At 45.2% G+C, this 26,687-nt stretch overlaps 4 protein-coding genes across 11 annotated transcripts; 3 read left to right on the plus strand and 1 right to left on the minus strand.

Annotated features, from left to right (window-relative positions):
* Positions 1–780: 780 nt before the first annotated feature.
* Positions 781–7,026, plus strand: LOC117899105. Of its 4 annotated transcripts, XM_034808886.1 has the most exons (10): positions 781–1,085; positions 1,229–2,135; positions 4,056–4,608; positions 4,687–5,343; positions 5,397–5,680; positions 5,735–6,056; positions 6,119–6,203; positions 6,257–6,446; positions 6,508–6,788; positions 6,855–7,026. In XM_034808886.1, the coding sequence occupies exons 1-10, from the start codon at positions 998–1,000 to the stop codon at positions 6,962–6,964; spliced, it is 3,477 nt and encodes a 1,158-aa protein (XP_034664777.1). In that variant the 5' UTR covers positions 781–997; the 3' UTR covers positions 6,965–7,026. The 4 variants fall into 4 exon arrangements, with proteins under 4 accessions (XP_034664777.1, XP_034664778.1, XP_034664779.1 ...); XM_034808889.1 differs by lacking the exons at positions 781–1,085; positions 1,229–2,135 and having other exon boundaries at positions 4,383–4,630; XM_034808887.1 differs by lacking the exons at positions 6,257–6,446; positions 6,508–6,788; positions 6,855–7,026 and having other exon boundaries at positions 5,735–6,010; positions 6,072–6,203.
* Positions 7,027–7,086: 60 nt separating this feature from the next.
* LOC117899108 lies at positions 7,087–8,807 on the plus strand. The gene is made up of 2 exons (XM_034808895.1): positions 7,087–7,535; positions 7,602–8,807. Exons 1-2 carry the CDS (start codon positions 7,212–7,214, stop codon positions 8,430–8,432), a joined length of 1,155 nt encoding a protein of 384 aa, XP_034664786.1. The 5' UTR covers positions 7,087–7,211; the 3' UTR covers positions 8,433–8,807.
* Positions 8,808–14,089: 5,282 nt separating this feature from the next.
* LOC117897572 lies at positions 14,090–20,365 on the plus strand. Of its 3 annotated transcripts, XM_034806519.1 has the most exons (8): positions 14,090–14,198; positions 14,399–14,544; positions 17,255–17,326; positions 17,463–17,792; positions 17,860–18,615; positions 18,738–18,867; positions 19,733–20,057; positions 20,120–20,365. In XM_034806519.1, exons 3-8 carry the CDS (start codon positions 17,304–17,306, stop codon positions 20,248–20,250), a joined length of 1,695 nt encoding a protein of 564 aa, XP_034662410.1. In that variant the 5' UTR covers positions 14,090–14,198; positions 14,399–14,544; positions 17,255–17,303; the 3' UTR covers positions 20,251–20,365. The 3 variants fall into 3 exon arrangements, with proteins under 3 accessions (XP_034662410.1, XP_034662409.1, XP_034662412.1); XM_034806518.1 differs by lacking the exon at positions 14,090–14,198 and having other exon boundaries at positions 14,307–14,537; XM_034806521.1 differs by lacking the exons at positions 14,090–14,198; positions 14,399–14,544 and having other exon boundaries at positions 17,200–17,326.
* Positions 19,947–21,179, minus strand: LOC117897573. Of its 3 annotated transcripts, none has more exons than XM_034806524.1 (3): positions 20,772–21,179; positions 20,321–20,717; positions 19,947–20,053 (listed from the first exon to the last, which is right to left on the minus strand). In XM_034806524.1, the coding sequence occupies exons 1-2, from the start codon at positions 20,977–20,979 to the stop codon at positions 20,341–20,343; spliced, it is 585 nt and encodes a 194-aa protein (XP_034662415.1). In that variant the 5' UTR covers positions 20,980–21,179; the 3' UTR covers positions 19,947–20,053; positions 20,321–20,340. The 3 variants fall into 3 exon arrangements, with proteins under 3 accessions (XP_034662415.1, XP_034662414.1, XP_034662413.1); XM_034806523.1 differs by having other exon boundaries at positions 20,053–20,246; positions 20,772–21,178; XM_034806522.1 differs by having other exon boundaries at positions 20,053–20,717; positions 20,772–21,023; positions 21,054–21,074.
* Positions 21,180–26,687: the final 5,508 nt, after the last annotated feature.

The following is a 26,687-nucleotide window of genomic DNA, read 5'->3' on the forward strand; positions in this document are numbered from 1 at the left end:
ATTCATTCACTCTAATTGCTTTATGCAAATTTACATAACTTAACCAACCACAACTTTCTGCTTATGAACTATCAGCGTTATAACCAAAACAAAAACTAAATATGATAAACAAATTTTGAAATATGAAGAAAACAATCAAACCAAAAAGTGTTTCTAGTTAATGCGTTTCAAAAGTACGAGTGTCTGGCTAGAAGCCAGATCTTTGTCTGTGAAGAATCAGTCATTCGCTACCTGGTGGTATTGGTGGTGTGCAGCGACAATGGGGTAAGCAAGCCGCAGATCTGGTATTTTGTCATATTCAACCACAGTACATACAACCATTAGTACCTGGGCGGATCGAAGATAGAGGAGAGACATCACTTTATACTATGTACTAAATACACAAAACATACACGAAACCAATTCAATATGGAACGAGTTGTTAAATGCGAATGCGAATCGAATCTTTACTTCAGTATAAATTAAGTTATATTGCAAGAAAAAATTCTGAAAACTTTTTTAACCCAGTCAGAAATATTAACAAACAAAAAAACTGTTTTACACAACATATCGATGATGATGATACTGATGACAATGGAATAAAACAAAGGCGTCGTCTTGTCTTGGAAAAGAAAACCACTTTTGCATCTGAGTATTACTTAGGGGAACGCACCGGAGGGGAAGTGAGGGAAATGAATGGTTAGCTCTTCGAGAGGTGAGTCAGCTGTGACAGGGCCATGCATGCCGGAAACCAGTTACCAATTCCCAAAGCAAAACAAAACCACCGCTAAACAGGGCGACCAAAGCGAGTGAACGAACAAAGCCAAGCGAGAAACTCACCTCACTTCTCCACTTGGATTTTGATGGCGGTGGATTTCGACTTTGCTCGACCAGTTTTTAGCTGAGTTTCAACGTGGGCAGTTTTCTCCAAATCGCACGCACGCGCAATACAATGTGAAAGTCTGCAACGACTGAAAATATACCCACATAATAAACTTTTGAGGCCCTGGAAGGACAAATGGCTCATGCCATTGGCCTACAATTGGGAGCGTTAAGAGCATTGCTATTCGCCATCACACTTTTCTGGATTGCATCACCCAGAGGCGGTAAGTACTGCAGTTTCAGACTGCGTTTGTCGAATACCTAATCAGTCCCGTTTCCATTGTATACACATATCGCAATTAAGAAAAAATAGAAAGTGACTTTATCCACGCCTACGTCTTTTCACTCCAATTTGCTTCGTAAACAGCCGATGCCCAGCATCTGATTGCGTACATCTCGCAGCGGGGTTTGCATGGGGAGATTACGTTTCGGCAGATGAACGCCACGACGGTGGAGATTAAGGCCAGTCTTGAGGCCACTCTTCAGTACCCGGTTCAGGTTTGGAGCTGGGCAGTAAGGCGCTTTGCGGTGGACTACTCGATCATTGATCCTGAGGAGCGCTGCAAACTTGATCGCTTGGGAGCGCCGGTGATGAGCTTCGACGAGGATCTGGAGTACCTGGTGCTGCCCGGGAACGAAACTTCGACTTGGAAACGAAATATGCGGCTAATCGGCGACTTGGGAATCTGGGGTAAGTCTCTGGTACTCACGGAGGTCGATGAGGATGTACGTGTCTGTGCCACGATCACCACAATCCAGAACTCCGTGGAGCACATGGCCGAGGCACGATTTAATACGCCTGTGGCCGGATCTGTTCACTTCCGCTGGTTGGCCCCGGCTGAGGGCGCTAACGGTGACACACTGATATATTCCGACTTGTACCACATCAAAGAGCAGCCAGTGGATCTGGAGGGAAGCGATAAGCGATCCTTTACCCAGCACCACTGGAAAATCTTCGTGACGGATATCTTCAGGCACGACCACCATCGCACAGAGGACAATTGCAACTTTCTGGAGCTGGTCTTTGACCCACAGGGCAGTGGACCCGGTCAAGGCATCGGTGACCTGGACATGCGCCTGGGCAGGATTGCAGTGGCCAACAATGCGTTGAAGATACCCAAGCGCAGCTCCTTCCGCGATGCCCAGCTTGCTCTTCTGCCCTCTGACCTTACGATCCCCCACCGCACTCTTTACCTTGTTATCTTCGACAATCAGCACCCGGACACCTATTTGGCTTGCACCAAAATCCGGCATGTCCAGCCACTCATTTACAAGTAAGTAAGATGAACGAAAACTATTTAAATGGGACCCTAACACTACCCGACAGCATTTTTCCACTTCGAACCAAACCAACTTTTTGTGATAGATAGACATCTTAGTAATGGTCTGATGATTTTTTTTTTCTTATAGCAGAACTTTTTTTAAAGAATTTGTAAAATCTTGAATTTTGTTGTAGTGCTTATTTTAGAGGTATCGATTTTCTTTACACATAACTTTCATATACAACATAACTTCGGGTTTTAATTAAATTTGCCATTCCAAGAAGCTGATTAAAGCTTCTATGAAGCTCACCCAAACACTTTTCAAATGCAGTTTTCAAATGCAAAAATGAGAAATTGTTGGGCGGTATATTTACGAAATGTTGACTTTAAAAATTCAGGAAAAGTAGGAAAGACCAGTATTTTAAATTTAAGAAAAAGTTCTGCTATGGAAAAAAACCATAACTCACTAAACTAATTTATTGCCCCACATCTATCGGAAAAAGTAGGTTGAAAACGTGAAATTTAGTCGAGTAATCAGTCTTTCTTTTATTAATCCTTATCTGTTTTTTATACCCGGTACTCGAAGAGTAAATAGGGTATATTGTATTTGTGCACAAAGTGAATGTATGTAACGCACAGAAGGAAACGTTTCCGACCCCATAAAGTATATATATTCTTGATCAGCATCAATAGCCGAGTCGATTGAGCCATGTCTGTCTGTCCGTCCGTCCGTCTGTCCGTCTGTCCGTCTTGTTTGTCGGCTAGTTCTCAGAGACTATAAGAGCTAGAGCCACCAAATTTTGGCTCCAGACTGCTGTATGCTCACACTGAAACCAGTGTATTTCAAAAATGAGCCCCGCCCCCTTCCGCCCCCGCAAAAGGGCGAAAACCTCCCAAATCTACAATTTTGAAGATAGCAGAAAACTAAAAACGCCATTCCGTAGGGAATGACAATATCTATTGGATCATTAGCCACAATGGAGAAATTCATTTTCACCCCGTCCCGCAGCATTCACACTCTGCTTCGCGCTGTTTATGGCCTCTGCCCCTGACACATCTCTGCCGCTGCCTCTGCCGCTGCCTCTGCGGCGACTCTGCAGTGTGTGTCTATAGGGGAGGGTGGCGAGCTAAAGGAGCGTGTTGGCGTGAGCAGTGTTGTTGATGTAGATGACAGATGAAGAAAAAATGTAAAATTTGACAAATAACCGCTAAGTTGCAGATGTAGTACTGAGTGCCGGGTATAAAAGTTGTGACGCGTAAGAAGCGTCTCACACGTCCCTTCTCGTCTGTTTTAAGTGTGTGTTTGTGAAATGTTGTGACGGTGAAGGGATGAACAGATTTTAAGGTGTTTTAAGAAAGAAGGTTAAGTAATCTACACATGTACATATGTATATATGTATGTATGTATGTATGTATGTATATAAATATGAATGCCGATTGATAGTTACTGTCAGAAGTTTTGAGTAGACGCCGGGCGACAATCAATTCAATCAATGGCGAATATACTTAGATCGAAGAAAGACAGAGAAGTCTAGAGTATGGGACTTCATTAAACAGAAATTGCCGTGAGAAACGCGGCCTTTTAGATGAAAAGCATGTCAACATGCAAAGAATATGTATATAAAACATTGCTGATATTTGTTTCAATTTTAAGCTGCAAGAGCCACTTAAATTGGTTGGATTGGTTTCATACACTGAAAAGCATTCATTTATTTATTTTTTGGTACAAAATATGAAAATTCAAGTGTACATACTTCATCCATTTTTGTATTTCTTACGTCCCGATATACATATCGTTACCAACGAGGTTTTACTTTAAAAACATCGATACGCACAGCTGTTCACAAACATCGATGTTTTTGCAGCTCTCAACTGTTGAACCACGAGACCCAAACAAAGCCAATATACATTGAAGTTTCCGTCTTTTCGCAGGACCTTCATAAACTCGGGAGGTGTCAAGGGTGAGGTTACTTTCACTCAACGCTCCAAGTTCGATCCTACATTCCTCAACTTCACCTTGGGCGCACCTTTGTCGCAACATGTCAGCCGCAAGTTTGCCGAAGATGTTGCTGCCTTCCGCCTTCACAGCATGCCGCCCGTCCCACATCGCATTGGAAAGGAGGACTTTTGCCTGACCACTGGGGACATGCACAACCCCCGAGACCTCCAGGAGAAGGTGCCCCCACCTGGCTACGGCACACAGGAGCAGTATGCGGTTGGAGACCTCTCCGGAAAATTGCAGGGCCGCAATAAGGCATATTGGCATCAGTACGTGCTGCCCGGAACCAGCTCTGAGCTGAGCGGCCTCTACTGGGACGTCTTCTTACCGCTTCAAGGTCGCTACAGCATAGCCCAGAGAAGTTTGGTGGTCTACACATTCAACCGCACGGATGTGCAGAACATCACGAAAAGCATCTGGGGCTGCTCCTCCCTTAGCCAGTACCTGCGAAACGGGATATACCAGCAGCCGATGTTTACAGCTCAGGTGCGTAGAGGAATTGGAACTGGTACAGACATATCATGTCAGTATGTTCTATCTTACTTCTAACATATACTCTCACAGGTCCTGTTCCGTTATCCGGTGGTGGGACGAGTCATCTTCCGACAGCCCGCCGAACAGCCTTGGCAGGACACCACCGTCCTGATTGAGTATCTCATCCAGGCGGATGGGTCAACGCAAAACACCACATTCGACCATCGCTGGGCCATCCACAGTAGTGCCCCAGGAAAGGACTTCTACGATTGGCAGCAGCGTTGCCTCTCGGCCGGTGGCGTCCACAACCCGTTCAAAGTGGAATGGGGTAACCGCAGCGCTAACGACTTCTGTCAGCCCCAGCTGCCTGCCATGTGCCGAATGGGAGCCTTGGACGCAAGGCTTGGAAGGTTGACCATTGCCGGAAGGAGGAGGACAGCACAAAAGTATAGCCGCCGCATGTTTGTTGACGGGAATCTGCCGCTTTCTGGTAGACACAGCATTCTGGGAAAGTCGCTGGTCATCTACGAGGACAATGGGCCGAAGGCCCGGGGCGAGAGGCTTGCGTGTTCCGCCGTGATCGGACACTTCCGCAGAAAAGTGGTGGCTAAGGATTGGTATGCCAACGGGGATGAGCTGACTGTGAGTGGGAGGGTGGAGATCACGCAGCAGTCGGAGTACGATGTAAGCAATGTAGAGGTGCAACTCAAGGGCCTGAAAAACAACGGCGGGTATCACATACACAAGGTAAGATTCGTGTTTAGAGAAAGCTTTACCAGCTAATCGTTGATTATCCACAGACTCCTGTTGAGGCCAATTTGGCCTTTCCATGCGAGGCTTCGACCCTATATGGACACTGGAATCCTTTCGAGGTGAACCCTAAGTCATCGCCTCCCCCGAGGCAGGGAACGAGCGATCAGTACGAGCTGGGTGACTTGAGCGGAAAGTTCGGCGGACTCAACGGACTCACCCAGTACGAGGATTCCTACAACGATACGAACCTGCCGCTCTTTGGGTACAACAGTATAATCGGACGATCGGTGGTCATTCACAAGCATCAGAGAAATGCTCGATGGGCCTGCAGGTGCTTTCACGTAATAAACTGTACGATTCATTGAGCTAATAGCGATTCTTACAGTACTTTAGAGCGTGGTTATAGTCCAAGCGAGGCACGAGAACTCCGAGCCATCGCATCGTTTCACCATCCCACCGGCTACGCCTACGGATATGTTAAGATGACGCAATTGATCCACAACGATGGCAGCCAATCGGAGACAGTGATTGAGATCAAGCTGCGACACCCCGGCAAGAACGATCGGAACTCCACTCGCAATCACAACTGGCAAATTTTCGTCAACCCCGTGGGAGTGGACGCCGCCGTCAAGCCAACCAGCACACGCTGTGTGGCCGGAGGGTATGTGTGGAATCCGTTTTATACGCAGCTGGCAGATCCACTGAATGTGAGCCCTCTATAGCCCGATAGCCCCCTGTAGATACTATTTTTGATGGCCTTTTCCTGCAGCTCGATCTCTACGAACAGGAATGTGCTCCGGACAATCCCCTTCGATGCTATGTGGGCGATGTGGGGGCCCGCATGGGCACAATAGGTGAGTGATCAACGGAATCACCTTTTTAAAATGCTCACTCCAATGGGTTTCAGATCTGGGCGGGGAGCGTGTGGTTTTCACCGACGCAAACTTTCCCCTAGAGGCGCCAGTGGGGGCGATTGGTAGGTCAATTGTCATCTTTGGACCTGATCAATCACATGAACGATTCGCCTGTGCCAATATAGAGCCAGACCACAACGTCATCAAGTATATCAACCTGCAGAAGCCACCGCGCTTTGTGGTGTAAGTAAGATTCTACCTCAAGCAACCTCACGTTAATGTGGATGAATATCCTCATCGATAGGGCACAATTCCTGGAGGAGCTGCGTTCTGTGATGGGAATCCCTGAATGGATGTTGGACGTGGACGCGCGTAAGACGAAGGAGCTGCATGGCGGCGCCTGCATCCAGATGATTATTCACTTCAAAGGTCCCCTCGCCCACCGGTTGGAGATGGACATGTCCCGTCTCATAGCTGCTGGTCGACTGGATGCCCCCAGTCTATTCATTCCCGGCTACGTTAATCAAAAGCGCAAGCCGACTATCTCCTACCGTACCTGCGGGGTGAGGGACACCAATGAAAAGCGTGAGTAAATCATTTGTGAGTGAAATATAAATTCTCTGGAGAAATATTTTCCATCTATCCCCACAGGTACCAAGAGTTTCAAGGGCCGATTCTCGTCTTCTAGTTTTGCACCCATTGAACCAAAGCCTTTTGTAATAGCCATCATAGTCATCAGCCCAATAATTATATTCCTGTAAATACTGCACCTAAGATAAAGTATAAGTAAAGATAGAATCCTTTCAGAAACAGTTTCTCAAATGCGTTCACTTTTAAACTTTCCACCACTATTCGGAAGCCCACCAGCTTTTCATGTGCGTGTCTTCTCCGCATGCGTGAAACTCAATCGATTTTTCGCGTATATACTTTCCTTTTTCAGTGGACGACAGGCAGTCTGTTAGAGGTGTCCGTGATTTTGGTGAATAATCATTTTCAGAGCTATACAGAATGCGGCTAATTATCGTTGGGATATTGCTGGGCCTGGTTTACAGTTGCAGTGCGACCATTAGTGGACCCTTTCTCTTCTGGGGCCACGACAAGGTGTCCACCTTAAAAACCCAGGCGCTAGTTGAGGCCGGCAGCAGGGAGGAGTCGCTGACGCAATTGTTTGGTGAGGCTAAGGCCATTGTAGTTTTCATGAGGAACACGACAAGTCGCTTGGAGGGCATCAAGTACCCTAGGTTCCAGAATCTGGTGAAGAGTTGCACTTGGACCTATTTACCAGAGCGCAGCCTGGTGACCGAGCCTTTTGGTCGTAATGCCAAAATTGAGGTGTGTATACCTTGAAAACGAGTTGATAAATATTCCTGTATATCAATCCGTAAATTTCTCGTGTAGGTCATAAGCTTGTCTGGTCACGGGGAAGACGACGATGCTGAGATTGTGACGGCCTACAATGACGCTTTGAGGATCTATGGGGATGGTGAGGTTCTTGGAATCCTAGCCAGTCGCGAGGAGGAGGCACATTTCCTCGCCAAACGTGAGACTGCCGAGGAAGAATCCGAAAAGACGGCTGAGGGAACTCCTGCTGACTCTGCTGAGGAGATAGAGGCCAGCTTCATTTACGTAGCCGAAGGAAACAAAGCGGTTCTCTCACTGAACGGTCCGCCCGAGCTGTTGCTTACCAACGAGACATTGCGCCTGGAGGAGCACATTAAGCAGATAACTTTCGACGACCAGCACGCCAAGGGCTACGGTCGCCTTAGCATAACATTTATGCACAGCGGCGAGAAGTGCACCCTCCGCTTTAAGTTCTCGCTGGCGCGTGGCACGTGGATACTACGGAACGTCGAGGTGGAGTACAGGGAACTCAAGAGCGTTCTCCTAGCACGCGGCGACGAGTACACTCTTCCCTCGGCACCTCTGGGCTTCTCCTATCGCTGTTCCGCCAATGATTTGAGCTTTGTCAACCCTAACAAAAACGAGACCCTACAGAATCTCATCCTGTCCGACTTCCAGGTGCAACCCTGGCTCAACGGGCGAAAGGAGTTCGGCGAGGTCTACGATTGCGTTGGCTTCATCTCGGCGCCTATCCTGTCGGGTCTCTTTGTAGTTACTCTTCTGCTCGGCATCCTAGGCCTCGGGATCTCCGCCATGCTCAGCATGCACACCCCAAACCGATTCGAGAGCTCGCGCAGCAAGCAGTTGACCTTTACGGTTCAGGAGTAGGCACACTTCTTATTCAACATTTAAAAAAGTTTAATTTTTTTGCGCTGCAAAATGTTTGTCTTGATCACTTACATGGCTGTCAACCCATTGGCGCTATTCACCTTGGCCATTGAGCTGTTTCTTATACATCTGCTTTTCGTGCTGGTCGTGCTCTACGTCTATGTTCTTTGGTTTTACTAAAACCTAATCTGAAGTTAATTAAATACATTCTGACTAAATCAAGATATATGCTTAATAGCGAAATTCCACTGAGATTTGTCCTTAATTACTCTTACGCTAAAAATCAAATTACGTAGTTATATCTTATCTGGCCATAATATATGTTGGCGCTATTTACGTATAACAATGCACAAATATATCCGCATCTCGACCCTATTCCATTTTAGTTTTTTTCCATTCATTAAAGGAGACGAAGATAAAGAGATATCAGTCAGTCAGGTTTATCTCTCACATGGCTCTCTTTTCAAGAAGGCAAAGTTCAACTTTGAAAAGTGAAAAGAGAAAAGCGAATTGCATTCCTTGTGGACTCCCAAAAAAGGAGCTAAGGAGTGTTGTGTCTGCTCGTCTGGCTGGAAATTCTGGTTATCTTAGTTCAGTGGCACAGTTTACTCCAACCAGACACACCGCCTTTTTTATGCGTACGTTTTTGTATATACATATTTCTCTTTTCGGCTATCTGCAGCTTACTTTCATTGAATGTGCGCAATTAAGCCCCATTCAGCCACGTACATAGATGCGTGCATAAGCTAGAGAAGTCAGAGCCTGACACTCGATACGATGCAGGGGACAGTCGGCCCTCGCTGCTGGCTATGGCCACCCACCATCTTTTTATTTATTTTATTACTTTGAATAAGCCAGACAAGAGCATCGAAAGTGGGAGATGCGATCGAGAGATGACTTATTGTTTTGCAGACTGCTGTCTGCAAGTGATTGCGTTTACTTTTCCAAGTTACTTTTACTGTCAACCAAACATACAACCCAGATGCAGCCTGCCTCAGACCCATGTAGCATGCTGCATGCAGAAGTTCACTGACTCAGAGCGAGAGGCAAAAAGAGAGAGAGAGAGAGAGAGAGAGAGAGAAAGAGAGTGAGCATAAAAGTTGCACCTGACTCTGTAATAAGAATCGCAATCGAACAGAAACCGAAGCAGAGACTGAATGGCCGAGGGCACTAGGCGAGCCTCTTGAGAAGCAGAGAAAAAGTTTGTGAAAGTTGTTGTCAAACAGCTGGCAGCGACAGTCTGACAGCCTGTCAAGGAGCTGCGGCATATCAGCCCCACGATGTGCCACAGACGTTAGGGGAACCGGTACTGGATGGTCATTGGAACTGGTGAGGGATTTCTCCTTGGTGGCCATCTCTCGATGTGATGGCCAACAGTGGTAATATTTCACGGCTAATTGCAGCTCAAACTTTGAATTATAACTTTTCTACAGTTACTTATATAATAATGCTTATCATCATGTCCCAGCCATGTACAGTATCAGCTTGTAATTTAATTATTTTCACCTACTGCGGAAGCTGGAACTGAGAGAAGGAATCGGAGGCTCCAGAAAAGGGAATACCATTAATATCAGACTTACATATATCAATTCAAAGGGCTGCCAACAAAGGGGGCCATCAATAGAAATGTGCTTTGTATTTGTATGAGTGCCTTTGTGGCTGCAGCAATTCCGCTGATGCCTATCTAACAGATTCGTACACTTGACGGATTGTAAAGAAATGCATGAGGATTAAGAATGGAGACCATGATAATCAGTAGATTGATTGATAGAGGGAGTGAATCACAACGGGAACATGGGCATCGAAAGAGTGCCAGACGAGTCAATTGAACTTGCGAGTTTCTCCAATGCACATTGAACAGCTTATTGTCATGTCATGGTTATGTAGAGTCTCACTGGCTTTTATTTGTACTGGCACTGATAATTATAATTACTCTGCTCAATATTTGTGTTACAATTGTATGATTATTGACACATTTTTCCAGAGAAAAAGCAACCGACAATTGACAGGATTGGCAGATGCCGCTGTGGGGAAACTCACAGCTGTAAGCCACTGAGATGTTGTGGTCCCAGTCAAGTCGGGAAAAAGTTCGCCGGCGCAGCAACTGGAGACATTTCACACAAGCACATAAAGTGTGGTCGGAGCAACCAACAAGCGTCTAGAGTCTAGACTCTAGAGACAAGCGGGGAGCCGACCATTTGACGCATTTAGTAAATCAAACTGTTAATAACTTGATTTGGTAAGCGGTTTCCCAATAAACAGCGCACATCAGACCCACAAAAAGTGTCTTGGCTGCTTTTTCCTATGTCTACTATTTTTCCATGCATTTAAAAATGTGTCCAGCAATTTCTGTCGTGGTGGCTCAGTCCCAGATGAGGCTACCTTGGTGAAAAGTGAAATGCGGTTAGAAAGGAAAGGAAACTCTGGAGATCGCCAGCGTTACACCGGCTCTCATATGTCACACCTTTACTGGCAACCTTGACTTATTAAATCTTTATTTAAGGTACTTTGGTCGTCCGGATTTTATGGCCATGTCGCAAACTTAACGCCCTGTTAAGCCGGCTAAATGCAAATACCACAAAGGTGGTCGTAGTTGTGGTATCCACAAAAGACCTGGCGCAAATAAATGGGCCTGATCCCAACTTTTATAACAGGTACTCTGTAAGACATCTGTACTTTAGTGGTTTTTTTTTCGAATTTTAAATCTTTCCTAAATATGTCATCTACATCTAAATCTACATCACTTCTCACGCCAGCACGCCCTTTTAGCTCGCCCCCTCCCCTAGCCACACACTACACGAAGCAGAGAGTGAATGAGAGAATATGCAAAAAACAAAAGAAAAGCGGCTGGTCGGGGTGGGCGCAGCCACTGAAAATTAATTACTTAATTCTGGCTATAATATTGATCCAATCGGGTCCCAAATCGGTGATCTGATAGATATAGTCATTCCCTACCGAATGGCGTTTAGATTTCTGGGCGGGGCGTAATTTTGAAATGTAGCAGCACTTGTAGCAGCGAGAGCATACAGCCATCTGGATGCAAAATTTGGTAGCTCCAGCTTTTATAGTCTTTGAGAACCAGGTGCTCAACCAGACGGTCGGCCAGACGGACGGACAGACAGACATGGCTACATCGACTCAGCTATTGATGCTGATCAAGAGTTTATATGCTTTGTGGGGTCGGGGTTTGTGGGGTTGTGCTATTTACTCTTTGAGTACCGGGTATAAAAAGGGGGAAGACAACAGCTGCTTCATCTGCCAATCTCAGTCGCGTCGCATAGTGGTGCCTCAGCCGAAAAGAGGTGAAAAACGTCAAATAAACGAGAACTGTCCAGAGGTTTTCAAAAATGTTCAGGATAGTCACATTTACTTAAGAATGCATGCTCCATAAAGAGTCAGCTTTTGGGTGGTTTTTAAAACTTTGATTTAACTATACAAAAATATGTTATATTATATATATTTTCCTTTACCTACCCGTAAGTAAGCGCGGCTAACAGTTTTGAGCATTTTCAATCGATTTAACTGAAACAACTTCGGTCGTCAAATATATAAAAAAGGGCATATCATTTTTGCCTGTTCTCTTTTTTACTGTCCTTTTAATTGCAGTTTGTCGTATGACAAATTATAATATAATAAATATATATGTACATATATAGAATATATATATTTTTTTTTTCGGAAGTAAATTTTTTAATCAAGCTAAAATGGCCGAAGACTCCACTGTGCGTCTCTCCCAACGAGTAAGGTGGCCGCTTCTTTGGTAATGACATTCGCGTTCAGTATTTTGTCTCGAACGGTTGTGTTTAGCTCCTTTGGTCGTCCGGATTTTATGGCCATGTCGCAAACTTAACGCCCTGTTAAGCCGGCTAAATGCAAATACCACAAAGGTGGTCGTAGTTGTGGTATCCACAAAAGACCTGGCGCAAATAAATGGGCCTGATCCCCGCTCTGAGTTCACCATTTTCCAACAGTAGCCGTTAACTGCTTCGCTTTGGTTCAAGCTTGTGGAGTGTCTTCCAATTGCGCTAGACAATCAAAACGATGTGAGCTACACGTGAAGGTGTCGCAATTTTCGTATACTTTAGCCGTTTGGCTCGTATGAGTATGGCCAAAGGCAATACAATATCTGGATGGGTAACGCTATACGATTTTTTTGCAGACATTTTTCACAGTTTTCAGGCAGTGAGTTAAGCCGCCTCTGGCAGGGCTAATTAAGACCCCCAAAGCAAAGCAAAGGGTTTTTTCACAATGTATGTACATACATATGTGTGTACATAACCGTGTGTGTACTGCCAAAACCGCACCCGCTAAACCAAATGCACCAAGTGCTCGGACCCCCGCAGAGTCCACCATCATTTCAATTAAAGTAACAATCGGTAAATGGCAACGCAAGAATAAGAAGACTTGTCGAAAACCCAACAAACAACGGCCATTACCATTAGTTGCCTCGATCTGGGTACACACCATTCGAGTTTTTAAACGAGAAGGGACGTGTGAGACGCTTCTTACGCGTCACAACTTTTATAACAGGTACTCTGTAAGACATCTGTACTTTAGTGGTTTTTTTCGAATTTTAAATCTTTCCTAAATATGTCATCTACATCTAAATCTACATCACTTCTCACGCCAGCACGCCCTTTTAGCTCGCCCCCTCCCCTAGCCACACACTACACGAAGCAGAGAGTGAATGAGAGAATATGCAAAAAACAAAAGAAAAGCGGCTGGTCGGGGTGGGCGCAGCCACTGAAAATTAATTACTTAATTCTGGCTATAATATTGATCCAATCGGGTCCCAAATCGGTGATCTGATAGATATAGTCATTCCCTACCGAATGGCGTTTAGATTTCTGGGCGGGGCGTAATTTTGAAATGTAGCAGCACTTGTAGCAGCGAGAGCATACAGCCATCTGGATGCAAAATTTGGTAGCTCCAGCTTTTATAGTCTTTGAGAACCAGGTGCTCAACCAGACGGTCGGCCAGACGGACGGACAGACAGACATGGCTACATCGACTCAGCTATTGATGCTGATCAAGAGTTTATATGCTTTGTGGGGTCGGGGTTTGTGGGGTTGTGCTATTTACTCTTTGAGTACCGGGTATAAAAAGGGGGAAGACAACAGCTGCTTCATCTGCCAATCTCAGTCGCGTCGCATAGTGGTGCCTCAGCCGAAAAGAGGTGAAAAACGTCAAATAAACGAGAACTGTCCAGAGGTTTTCAAAAATGTTCAGGATAGTCACATTTACTTAAGAATGCATGCTCCATAAAGAGTCAGCTTTTGGGTGGTTTTTAAAACTTTGATTTAACTATACAAAAATATGTTATATTATATATATTTTCCTTTACCTACCCGTAAGTAAGCGCGGCTAACAGTTTTGAGCATTTTCAATCGATTTAACTGAAACAACTTCGGTCGTCAAATATATAAAAAAGGGCATATCATTTTTGCCTGTTCTCTTTTTTACTGTCCTTTTAATTGCAGTTTGTCGTATGACAAATTATAATATAATAAATATATATGTACATATATAGAATATATATATTTTTTTTTTCGGAAGTAAATTTTTTAATCAAGCTAAAATGGCCGAAGACTCCACTGTGCGTCTCTCCCAACGAGTAAGGTGGCCGCTTCTTTGGTAATGACATTCGCGTTCAGTATTTTGTCTCGAACGGTTGTGTTTAGCTCCTCGCTTTAAGAGTTTTCGTTTGTATCGCTGTTGTTCTTTTTCATGGAGGCGCGTGCTGCAGAGATAGCCAAACGTTAAGCCGTGAGTTTTAATGCAAAAGTAAGACAACAACCGCGGGCACCAAAATAATTTCGCGTGGTATTTGGCACATAAATGTTGAACAATGCTCGCATTGCCGAGAAACTGACAGCCTTAACAGAAGGCAACGTAAATTCTTTGATTTGCGTGTGCACTCTATGAGTACAAGCCGACTCCGACCCTGTGCATTTCAAAACTTTCAGCACCAAAGTTAAAATTGCACAGCAGCCGCAGCAACTGAGCAACAGCGACTGTGACGCCAACTGGAATTAAAAGAGAAGACCCGGATAACCTCTTGGGGAGCTCGGATTGGATTAGAGGCACATTTACTCACAAACACAAGTAAGTGGTAGGAAAAGATTCCATTTAAGTGGTAGTGGAAAGAAAATGCATCCTCTTAAACAGGGATTGACTTATGTATATATGACTATAATTTCTTGAAAATTGGAAATATTTCAACATAACCTGTGGATAGTCTCGCACTTCACCTGCTTAGTCGGGAGTTGGCTAATTTATGCAGATTAATTTTCTCGCTCCCAGGCGACTCCAATTAACGGGGCTTGCGGTGACCATAATATAACCATATTCTAATTGAATGAATGAAGTTAACCCAGTTTTGGCTCTGCCTTGTTCCCACCATAATTGAGGTGCCGGCAGAGAGATAGAAAAAACAAAAAAAGTTCATATGAATAAGATTGTTTTCTGCGCTGTCCAACTTTGATGGTGCTGAGCCAAGTCAAAGTGCCAAGTCTGACTTGGAGCCAGTCTTCGGTAAGTAGGTGAGCCGTTGCTTGGGGCTGGGCCTAGTTCGGGGCACCACCTCCCGAGGCCTTTCTTTGTGGCTATGGAACATTAATGCTTTATGATAAAATCAATCAATGAAACTTGGATATGATAATTTAACTCTCAAGATATTGGAAATTTGACATTCTTCGGCATGTATGTATGTACATATGTATATATGGTATGGGAACAGTTAGAAGGTTTCAAAAATTCGAAGCTCTCCAACAACAAGATTCTTTGCCATGCTAAATTTGTGAGTTTGTCTTACGACAATACATTTTTGCCGCATTGTCTCGGCCTGGTTTTGGGGTCACTTCGGTGTTGGAAGTGTGGAGAGTCGCCTTACTTTATCGGCAGATATCTAATCGTAATCAACTCTTAATCGAGTCAGCACGCCAGCTCTATCTCCAGCCAGTTCTCGTAATGGATACCATTATTACAACGACAAAAACCAGGGGAACTCACAAAAAGTTAAAACAAATAAAAGTCTCTCGATCGCATGCAAGGAGCTCAGTTGGGGCAATTATAAGTTTGTTGGCCTGCGAAAAACGATTTGTTGTAATAACAATAATAAAGAATAAGAGAAAGAAGTTATGTTTCTCTTCTGGTCAGCAACAAATCATTTCACATCACCACATTTCTATTTTCGTTTCTTTTTGCTGGCAGGGTTCATTAAACCGTTTTGGACTGAGACCCAGAGCAGAGTGTAACTAAAAGCCACAGCTGAAGATACATACATATGTACATACATATGTAGCTGTGGAGTGCTGATGAAGTTCATACACTCACACACATGCACATACTGAGCTTCCGTTCCAGCTGTCTCCGATGTGTTCTGTAAGCCCAGCAAAGCGCATTCCGGGTGTCATGGACACGTTTCCATGGCTTCCCCAGCACCGATGTCATCTTTCAATTTGTCGCCCGTGTAGTCATAATCGTCTTGTAACGTCGGCTCTTCATGTTTGTCTTTCCACCCATTTCTAGCCCGCTCTAACAGTAGCCGCTTCGCAAAGTTATGTTTGTTTGCTTCTTTTACCCGCATTTTTTGCCGATCATGTCTCGGTTCTATCCGTCCTCGGGCATGTGCTTAGAGAAATCTCCCAGACTCCTTACTTTGCATGCTGTGGGAAAAATTGCCAACTTATCCGATATAATCCTTCACGCCATTTTTTTGGCAACACTGCAATAATATTCCCAGCCAGCAGGGCCCAAGCCCAATGCCTCGCCCAAGTGAAACACTCGAACATTCTTTCCGCGGCGAACCTTTGCTCTCATAACGGAATTTATTGCCAAAGCGCACTAAGAACAAAAGCTTAGCAAGGGACCCCTCCCTCAGCTTTGCACCGCTCTGTCCCAGGCTGGCCTTCAATTAAGGCGTCTACCTGTCCGTTGAGCCGGTAATGCACGTTGTCTGAACTCTATGGGTGGGTCACTGTCACCTCCAGCTCCAAAACCAACTACAAACCCCCCACCCGGAGCCCCTTTAAACACACTCACTTGGACGACGCTGTGGTTGGCTGCTTTTCCATGGAGTTGGTGGTAAGCATAAAATGTTCAGTTCTCGTGAAGACAAGCATTTTCTCTACTGTTGTTGGTTCAGCTCCAGCGGTCTTGCTATCCGGTGTGTCCGATTCCTCATGCAAGCGGCCAGTATCCCAATGTAGTGTAGCAATGTGGGTAAAGTGAAGAGAAGACGATGGCGTAACAGTAACCCTGCGGGTTCCCCAAGCTACATACATATGTACTTACAAATGTACATATGCATAAATGCATGTATGGATGTTCTAACATACAAACTTAAATTTTGTTTTAGTTTCACTTAACAGTTGGCTCGACACTCCATCCCATCATTTAGTTTAAATCCATTCCATCTTCCGTCTTCCAATGCGCTAAAAGTCATTATAAAAGGTATTTTGAAAGGTATGAAATTCGCAGTGTTGCCTTGAGGAAAGTGGCCTGTGACTGTTCCTGGTTGTCATATTTATAATGGAAACTCCCACATATGTATATACATATGTACATACTTATGTACATATGTATGTAACTTTCAGCTCTTTGTGACTGTGTGGCTGCCTCGACAATTGCACAGGCTCTTCTGCAATTTTCATTTACCTGTTTTTATTGCGATGCGCCATATGTTATGATAAATTATGTGCCATTCCCCATCCCCAGTCCACGCGGAGAAAGTGCCAATTGTTTTTTAGCGAATTCTGGCTGCAAAAATTTTCCTACTTATTCGTAAATAAATAATTGTGGTATTGTGTCTTGCCTTGCAGCCCCGAAGACACACAACAACCGAACGTAGCACTGAGCTTACGCGCTGAGATGGAGCCGACGCCAAACATGCTGTAAGCAGACTCACCGCTTTCGCATCGCAAATCAGTCTTCGCATCCGCATCAGCATCTGTAAAAAACACATTCCATTAACACATAACCCTCGATCACGGAGAGAGTAACCCACAGTTCGCACCCTACCACGGACAGAAAACAGCTGCTCCTGAAGAACCACCAGGACGCTGTCCTGCAGTCGCACCTGCTCTTCAAGTCTCCGTCCCTCTCGGTCGGTCCAATGGCAGACAGCAGGGAACGCATTCGTGGCCCGTCACGGGATGGACGTGAGTTTCTCACCAGCCCCCGACAGGTTCTCCGCCGACTGATGCTTCTGTCCGAGGGAAGACAGTACCGCGAGGCCGCAGGAGTCGTTGGAAGGTTAGGCCCCTCTGTCCTACGTTCGGTAATTGCCGAACTTCCGCTTGATCTGCTGCTGGAGCACCTGCCACACAGTGCCTACTTGCTGGAGTCCTTTTTCACAAGGTAAGTGAGACGATCACTAGAAATACATACATACATATGTACATTTCAATCTCGTAACACATTACAGGCTGGCCACCTTAAACACAACCCCCAAGCCGGATGTACCTAGCGAGACGGTGGCCTGGCAGCTGGTCCGATTGTTTTCAAATCCCCACGAATCCGGACTGCGACAGAGATGCACAAAGCTGCTCCAGGCTCTGGTGAAATACGAGCCAAATCTTCGCCAAACCTTGCGTGAGCGGCGACGTAGCTTCGACAACGCAGTGCAGGGATTGGGCGTACATGGGCTGACCACGTCTGCCTCGGGGCAGCTGATCTCGCTGCACGTGGCTCTAAAGACAGAACTGCAGCGGCACGTGGATACCTACAAGATGGCTATACACAAGCTGGAGGAGTTGAGCATGGTAACGAACAACCAGGACCCGGCCCACTCCTCGCACCAGCGCCTCCTAGCCATTAACTATGGAGACATCCAGCAACGGTTGATCGACAATAAAACGCTGCTGACCATGTTAGACAAACCCATGTTAAAGCAGCTTCACACCCTCGTGGAGAATTTAAGCACCCGCGTGGAGAACGACAAGGAGGTCCTCTCCTGCGTGGGCCAGGTGAAGCGACTGGACGCACAGGCCCACGTGGAGAAGCGCCCAGCCGCTGGACTCCTGATGAACTTCTCGCGTGGCTGCGAGGTCGTCCTTCAAACGATGGGGCCGGAAAGCGTTCCACCCAGTCACCTGGCTATGTCCAAAGCTACCGTGGCTGCCGGCGGGAGCAGCTGCAGCGATGGATACCACTCGGACGATTCCGCCATCGATGACGGCAGGTAAGACATTCCTCTCTCTTACTCTGTTCTGTCAGATGGTGGCTACACCCACATCGTAGTCACATCCAAACTCTCTCTCATTGACATGTGGGACTCTGCCCACGATCTTGTTTAATCCACAGCGAAATCGTGTCGCTCTATCGAAATCTGAACATAGAAAACCGCGCAGATGCCCTAGAGGCGCTGGACAGTCTGCCTCAGCTAAAACACGTCCACAGTCTAAAGGAAAAGATACTATTCTCCATGATCGTAGTAAGTAGCGGAAAGGTTTATTTCCCCTTACTGGAACATGTTTGAGTCTTTGGTGAATGTGCACATGTCCGTCCCGTCACTTATGGAAAGTAAAGTAATGGAACATTCAGAAATTATATTTTGAGATTAACCCGATCGTGGCAAGTCATTGTTTATTTCATTGCCAATTCAACGTCAGTAAAACTTTGAATTTTCAGTGCTATAAAGAGACATTTTGTACGAATCATGATGGCTAAGCAAAGGCAATACAATATTAGGATGACGCTCATACACTGCATTGGCAGCCTGCATGCAAGATTTGGACGAACGACGAAAATCCAAGAAACCAGCCCCGTTTTCGCTCGCTCACAAATCTAAAAATACGCACAAGCCAAGCACTTTCGCAAAAGTATATTATTCCCCCTGTACTAATTGTTGTATATCGTATGAGAGTTATTTACATTCTCAGTTTCCAATAATTACATATGTATATGCTCATTAACAGCTTAGCTCAATACACGTGCATGTATGGTACATATATACATTCATATGTATGTATAGCTGAGACTGCTTGATTTAAAGTACAGTAATCCTAAAACTGCAGATACAGCATAAACTTTCAATTTATACTTGGCAATCACTTTTAAGAGATCCAAGTCCTGTCAAGCAGCAAATTGCTATTGTTAAATATCAATTTATCCAAATCGATATTGCAATAGCGAAGCTGCTTAACTTTGCCGACGAAAATGAGCTCAGGGAAAGTGACGCCTCAGGCATCAGCCACGCACAGACGAAGACATTTTTTACGCGTTCAATGACGTTCGCTTGTGTCAGGATCAATGGGCGGAGCCACTCTTATTAAACTAAAACTGTTCTCTTTACACAGCTTTCTTTCCGCCTTTGCCACGGGATGCGGGAGCGGAAAGTGATGGAGGTGCGCCAGGTACTTAACTGCGGATTGGACAGCAGCAGCAAGACGACCTTGGCCTTGGATCGGGCTGTGCGCCACCACCTGCACGAGACCACGGACAGTTTTCCCCTGGGAGAGATTGAGCAATCCGTCTTCAACCAGGTTCTATCCACGCTTCACGAATACCCCTGCCTGGAGTCGTGTCCCACGCTCACCAATTATGTGAGCGCCTGTGTGCGGCTGGCCTGGCGATTGATCAATCAGAAGGCTCCCTATTATCTGGACATGGACTTCAATCTGGGTAAGAAAATATTTTTTAATATTAATCAAAACTATAAACGTAGGATTGCTTAACATACTAAGGATTCCTACGCCCCGAGAAGCACGAACGTCATCCGCAATCCGACCGCCGATCGGACCTTATCAAGGCCTTCCTCTGGCCGGCCCTGATGCAAAACAACCAGTGCGTCTTCAAGGCAGTTGTGGCCACCTGAGACCCGAGACGGAACAGATACTCTTGTCTTAAGATACTCTTACACAATTTGTATATACTTCAACGCTTACCCAATAAAGATTATCCCTATCTAAGCATAGCTGATGGGCATCAGACGGACGCATTGGCTCCGGCTCTTGCTGGTACAAAGGAGTGGGTTCTCGGCATAAAACTGAACGATCTCGCGTGGTGAGCCAAATATCCGCTCGTGGAGTTTCTTCTGTCCTATGGCGAATCGTTGCCGCCTGTCGATTTGACGCACGAAAAGGTGGTAAAACTGATCACCGACGCAGATACTCACGATGTATTTAATGCAGATGTCGGTGGCCTTGAAGGGGCGTACCAGACAGGCACCATCCTCCCTTCCAGACAGCATGCGCTCAGCCGTGGGACGGTCCACTGTGAAGTAGTAGGCCTCCGTTTCGATGTTGTGCTCTTCGATCTCAGCATAGTTTACCTCTGCATCGTCTGCGGAGAGGGATCAGTGATCATCGGGAGCCCAAATGACTCGAAAAAACTCACCAGAAGTGACATAATCGCTCTGATGCTGCTGCTGGGGATCGTCATCAGTATCCGATTTGTCAACATCCATATCCACGTCACTGTCGCTCGCCTGACGTTGGTATACAGCGCAGCAGCGGCAGCAGCTGTGCTCGGCTATTCCGCCGAGGAAGCGCGCAAAAAGGTTGTGCAGAACCGTCCAGTAGACTCGTGCACACCAACAACACATGGCGCCAAACAATCAAAGTCTCTGTTTCTTCTGATATAACGAATCCATCCAGAAGACCTTGAAATCGGTTCACTATTTACAACGACTCGTTTTGCTGCTTTTGCGCACATCTCTCGTGTTCGCGCCCCACTGAAGACTGAGAGTAGACCCACAAGCAAACCCCCAACCATAAGCAGAACCAGAAACAGTCGCGAAGCACAGACCCGGACCCGGCGCTGCCTATTAATTAAAATGTGCTCAGCTCTGCAGCTCAAAATACCCATATGTTAATAGCATATGTTTACATACATATTTACATACAAACAGATGTACATACATACATATGTATGTATTTCTTTTAAATATATGAGCTACACACGAAACTCACATGACTTTGGAATCGGGTGGGTTTGGTGACTGTTGGGGCCGCAGGGAGTAACTGGATCCGCGAATTCGTTGAAGAGTGCAGCCAAGTTCAGATTGCGTCACGCTCATCTCTCTGTTCCCACAAGTTGCGGCAGTAACTAAATGGTCTCCACCCCATTCACTCTTCCCTGTTGATGGCATTTGCCTACGCTCTCCCGATCCTAATGTAAATAGTCGCGGGATGGCGGAGAAGATGATATATCAGATTCCCATTGTTGCAGACGAGTTGTATATACATATGTACATACATATGTGCCCCGTGGCATCTACATAGGACGCGAAAGCCAGTGCATTGCTTGGGCAAAGCAAATTAATCGAAAATAACATTAAATGTGAATATCTAACCTGCCACCCCCTATCACTTCGCGAATTTCTCCCTTCCAAAAGAATGCATATAGAACGGGTCGAAATGTACCCCGTACGATCGGGGTGCGGTTCGGGTTGGTGCGACTGACAAGGGGTGACACAAAAAGAAAACTAGAAGGGACGTGTGAGACGCTACTTACGAGTCACAACTTTTATCCCCGGTACTCAGTAAAAAGTTACATTTTGTCTACATCTGTCATCTCTATCTTCATTGCTTCTTTTAGCTCGCCCCTCTCTCCTACAGCCACGCACTACACGAAGCAGAGTGTGGATGAGAGAATATGCAAAAAACAAAAAAAAATCTGCTGACGGGGTGGGTTTAGCCACTGCCAATTAATTTCTTCATTCTGGCTATAATAATGATCCAATCGGATCCCAATCTCCCAAGTCGGTGATCTAATAGACCTAGTCCTTTCCTACGGGATGGCGTTTTTATCTTCTTATATCTTCAAAATTGTGGCTGTGGCAGATTTTCGCCCTTTTCGGGGGCGGAAAAGAGCGGGGCTCATTTTTGAAATACACTTGTAACAGTGTAAGCATACAGAGTTCTGGATGCAAAACTTGGTTGCACTATCTCTTATGGTCTCTGAGTGCTAGGGGATCATAAGACAGACATGGCTCTATCGACTCGGCTATTCCTGCTGATCAAGAATCAGAATACTGATACATATGTATATACTTTGGGGGGTCGAAACGTTTCTTTCTGTTCGTTGCATATGTACATCCAATTTAGCCCACAAATACAATTTACCCTATTTACTCTCCGAGTACCGGGTATAATAACCTGGTTCAATGGCGTTTTGGCAGCCGTGCACAGCACACATGTCTTGTAAGTTTGATTTGTGAACAATTTGTGAATGAGCTAAATTTAAGCGATGTAACCTCTAATTTACCACGTAAGTATTGGCAGATTATTTTGGCAGTTCGACTAAATCTAAATAAAATGAAAGAAACAGTAAATAACGATTTATATACATATTTCATGCTCATAACATAACCAAAAGATGGAGTGTGGTATGTGCGCAGAAATTTCCAGAAGATAGAAAAGCATAAAAATGTAATGTATGTATGTACACACAAATGTATGTATGTATTTTTTGTTTAATTTATTTATATAATTTTCTTTTAGATCGCGCTTTTTAGCATATGTTTTGCACAGGGTACCTCTTTTCTAACGGAAATTAATAGTTGAGGTAGTCAAACAAAGCAAGGGTTGCACCGTTCCTTAACATAAATGCTAAACAGTTATTTTCCAGTGTGAGACGCTTCTTACGCGTCACAACTTTTATACCCGGCACTCAGTACTACATCTGCAACTTAGCGGTTATTTGTCAAATTTTACATTTTTTCTTCCTCTGTCATCTACATCAACAACACTACTCACGCCAACACGCTCCTTTAGCTCGCCATCCTCCCCTAGAAACACACACTGCAGAGTCAGGGCAGAGTCAGCGGCAGAGGCAGCGGCAGAGACGTGTCAGGGGCAGAGGCCAATAAATTGAAGTATCTTTTGGGGGCTGCTTTTGTTCTCAAAAGTATCGCATACTTTCAGGCTGAAAAGTTCCCAATTACAAAATAGCGTAGGACAGCCATATCCTGCAGTCCTTGTGGTCTTTGATGGACTCAAGCGATACAGGAGACTCGTACCTTCGCCAGGAGGCCAGGAAACAGGAAACAGGAAAATTTTCAGAAAAAGTACCAGGCGAACATAAGTCAGCAGAAGGTATCTGGTTTCCATGTATTTTCACTGTGTCAAAATCTGGATGCTATGAAACTGCAATTCATTTTAGTTACTTGGCGACCCAATTTGGTGATCTGATAGATATGGTCATTCCCTACGGAATGGCGTTTTTATACCCGGGACTCGAAGAGTAAATAGGGTATATTGTATTTGTGCGGATAACGGTTGTATGTAACGCACAGAAGGAAACGTTTCCGACCCCATAAAGTATATATATTCTTGATCAGCATCAATAGTCGAGTCGATTGGGCCATGTCTGTCTGTCCGTCTGTCCGTCTGTCCGTCCGTCCGTCTGTCCGTCTTGTTTGTCGGCTAGTTCTCAGAGACTATAAGAGCTAGAGCCACCAAATTTTGGCACCAGACTGCTGTATGCTCACACTGAAACCAGTGTATTTAAAAAATGAGCCCCGCCCCCTTCCGCCCCCGCAAAAGGGCGAAAACCTCCCAAATCGACAATTTTGAAGATAGCAGAAAACTAAAAACGCTATTCCGTAGGGAATGGCCATATCTATCAGATCACCAAATTGGGTTCCGATTGGGTCATTATTATAGCCACAATGAAGAAATTTCAGTGTAATTTTCAGTGGCCAAACACACACCGTCCCGCAGCTTATAGCAGCACACTCTGCTTCGCGCAGTTTATGGCCTCTGCCCCTTACGTCTCTGCCGCTGCCTCTGCCGCGACTCTGCCCTGACTCTGCAAAGTGTGTCTCTAGGGGAGGGTGACGAGCTAAAGGAGCGTGTTGGCGGGAGTAGTGTTGTTGATGTAGATGACAGATGAAGAAAATATGTAAAATTTGACAAATAACCGCTAAGTTGCAGATGTAGTACTGAGTGCCGGGTATAAAAGTTGTGACGCGTAAGAAGCGTCTCACACGTCCCTTCTCGTTAGTTTTCTGTTATCTTCAAAATTGTAGGTTTTGGGAGGTTTTCGCCCTTTTGCGGGGGCGGAAGGGGCGGGGCTCACTTTTGAAATACACTTGTAACAGTGTGAGCATACAGAAGTCTGGATGCAAAATTTGGTGGCTCTAGCTCTTATAGTCTCTGAGTACTAAGCGCTCATCAGGACGGACAGACGGACAGACAGACATGGCTCAATCGACTCGGCTATTGATGCTGATCAAGAATATATATACTTTATGGGGTCGGAAACGTTTCCTTCTGTGCGTTACATACAACCGTTATCCGCACAAATACAATATACCCTATTTACTCTTCGAGTACCGGGCATAAAAATAGGTACTCGGTGGGTCTATGCTGATTTAGTGCCATGCATCAAATTCGAAGTCAGTTGTCCAAATCTCGATTAGCCGATGGGAGTCGGAGGAAAATGTGCAAGTGTTAATGTGTGTGTACATGTGCGAGGCAGCCGCCTTGCCAGCAAACACGTCTCCATGTCCCCTTCCGTCAAAACTCCAAGCTTGTTCTATTTTTTCCAACCCCCAAGGGTCCGTCCATCAACCCCCACCCCTCATTCTTCACATGTTGCGGCAGGTCAGTTTCATACGCCAAGACAAACCCGGTTCGGAGCGCTAAAAAATCATTGGCTACACGCACTTATACAAATGTAGCTGGGGCTTCTAGATGCGCGCTCTACACGCACTAATACACATGTAGCTGGGACTTCTAGCTGCGTGTTCTACACGCACTAATTCTTGTAGAGACTTCGAGACGCACATTCAGCGGTGACGTTTCGCTTGTACCAAGTTGTAATGCTTGTAATGCTTCTTCGACTCTACAGCTGGAAGCGATACCCGAGCGTTTCACGAAGTGGAAATTTCAACAACTACCAGTTCTAAATGCGTTCCAAAAGAACTGTTCCTACCCCAGGTGCGCGAAGTGGGCTTGGAGCTTATAAGCTTCATATGTCTCTCTTGCTCTGCCCATGATGAAACTATACAAGGTGGTCCCGTCGGTCGGCGTCACGATGTAACTATTCATGGTTTATGCATCATAGTTGCATTATGGTCGGTGTTGGAAGAAGAAGAACTGGAAGAAAATTTTCCCTCATGTTAACAAATTTGCGCAGGTTAAATGACTTAGTTTTTTTTTTTAGAAGAACGAAAAACTCTCAAGTAATATCATATTGAAAACTCAACTTAAAAAAAAAAACTTAAACTCTTTTTATTCACATGAGCAACTTTAAACCCCATGCCATCTAAGGGTTACTGTCGTTTCACTCACACTGAACCCTTCCACTCGCACTTATTAACAGCATAGCTAGTAGACTATTTTGGACCACCTTGTATAGTTTATCATGGTTATGCCCTCAGCCATGATCCAAGATATATGCCAAATGATGCACCGTGGGAACAAAGCGTGCATCCTCACATGAAAGCTCTACGTGAGTCCGATTCATCGGCTAAAACCACCTCTATGAACTATTCTAAAATATTTTCTGTTTAAATGTAATGGCGCTGGCAAGAAAGCTTTTCGAGCTTTAAATTAAATTTTTCGCAAGGGTTGGCAATGTTGGCAATCTTTCTCCCGCTCACGACAAACTTTTCAAACTTAAAAAATAATTAATTTATTAGCAGCAGTAAGCAAGCAGCGAAGCAATCTCTGGGAGCCACTGTTTGAGGTTGTTTGTACATTTAAAAGATTACCAGTAATCAAACAGTGGACTGAAGTGGAGGTGGTTTTCACTCTGCAGGCGAATCACGTTAGCCAAATGTCAATAAAATGATATTTCCAGTATATGAAGGCATTAATAACACACAATACGATCGCCCGCAGTAGAAACAGTAGCCACAACGACTGCCAATTAATATGCGGACAACAATTTTTTGTTAACCAAGCGCTGGAATGTGTTGGTTTATGGTCAGGAGAGGGGGCCTGGCAGAGATGGCAGCTCATAAAGCAACAAAATCGCCCAAATTGATTTTGGCCAAATAATTATTGCGGGGGCTGCGTGCCCTTGGACACATTTACAGCCAACATCCGCACCGATGTTAAATCGGTCTCTTTCCACTCCTTGTTTCCATTGTCAGTCAAGGTGTCGTCTCCGCCCAATACGATCCGATCCGATTCGATCCGCCTCTCAGCTCCTGTCGCTGGGTCAACTAGCTGGTCATCAATTTCAATGAGACGATTGATTGAAATTTTGTAAATTTTTGCGGCTACTCAAATTTATTAAGCAGTTAAAGAACCACAAAATAGAGGGTAAACATTTATGTACATACATATGTACATACAT

Source organism: Drosophila subobscura, chromosome O, assembly GCF_008121235.1.
Source record: "Drosophila subobscura isolate 14011-0131.10 chromosome O, UCBerk_Dsub_1.0, whole genome shotgun sequence".
Classification (NCBI taxonomy): Eukaryota; Metazoa; Arthropoda; class Insecta; order Diptera; family Drosophilidae; genus Drosophila; species Drosophila subobscura.

What these genes read in the sequence shown, in the direction of transcription:
- LOC117897573 (XM_034806524.1), bottom strand. Translation starts at nt 20,979, where the DNA reads ATGTGTTGTTGGTGTGCACGAGTCTACTGGACGGTTCTGCACAACCTT. An exon ending in GAGCGATTATGTCACTTCTG is followed by an intron (nt 20,718 to 20,771) that starts GTGAGTTTTTTC and finishes CCCTCTCCGCAG; the next exon opens with ACGATGCAGAGGTAAACTAT.
- LOC117897572 (XM_034806519.1), top strand. Translation starts at nt 17,304, where the DNA reads ATGGAGCCGACGCCAAACATGCT. An exon ending in GAGCCGACGCCAAACATGCT is followed by an intron (nt 17,327 to 17,462) that starts GTAAGCAGACTC and finishes TACCACGGACAG; the next exon opens with AAAACAGCTGCTCCTGAAGA. An exon ending in CTGGAGTCCTTTTTCACAAG is followed by an intron (nt 17,793 to 17,859) that starts GTAAGTGAGACG and finishes AACACATTACAG; the next exon opens with GCTGGCCACCTTAAACACAA.
- LOC117899108 (XM_034808895.1), top strand. Translation starts at nt 7,212, where the DNA reads ATGCGGCTAATTATCGTTGGGATATTGCTGGGCCTGGTTTACAGTTGC. An exon ending in GTCGTAATGCCAAAATTGAG is followed by an intron (nt 7,536 to 7,601) that starts GTGTGTATACCT and finishes TTTCTCGTGTAG; the next exon opens with GTCATAAGCTTGTCTGGTCA.
- LOC117899105 (XM_034808886.1), top strand. Translation starts at nt 998, where the DNA reads ATGGCTCATGCCATTGGCCTACAATTGGGAGCGTTAAGAGCATTGCTA. An exon ending in GTCCAGCCACTCATTTACAA is followed by an intron (nt 2,136 to 4,055) that starts GTAAGTAAGATG and finishes GTCTTTTCGCAG; the next exon opens with GACCTTCATAAACTCGGGAG. An exon ending in AGCCGATGTTTACAGCTCAG is followed by an intron (nt 4,609 to 4,686) that starts GTGCGTAGAGGA and finishes ATACTCTCACAG; the next exon opens with GTCCTGTTCCGTTATCCGGT.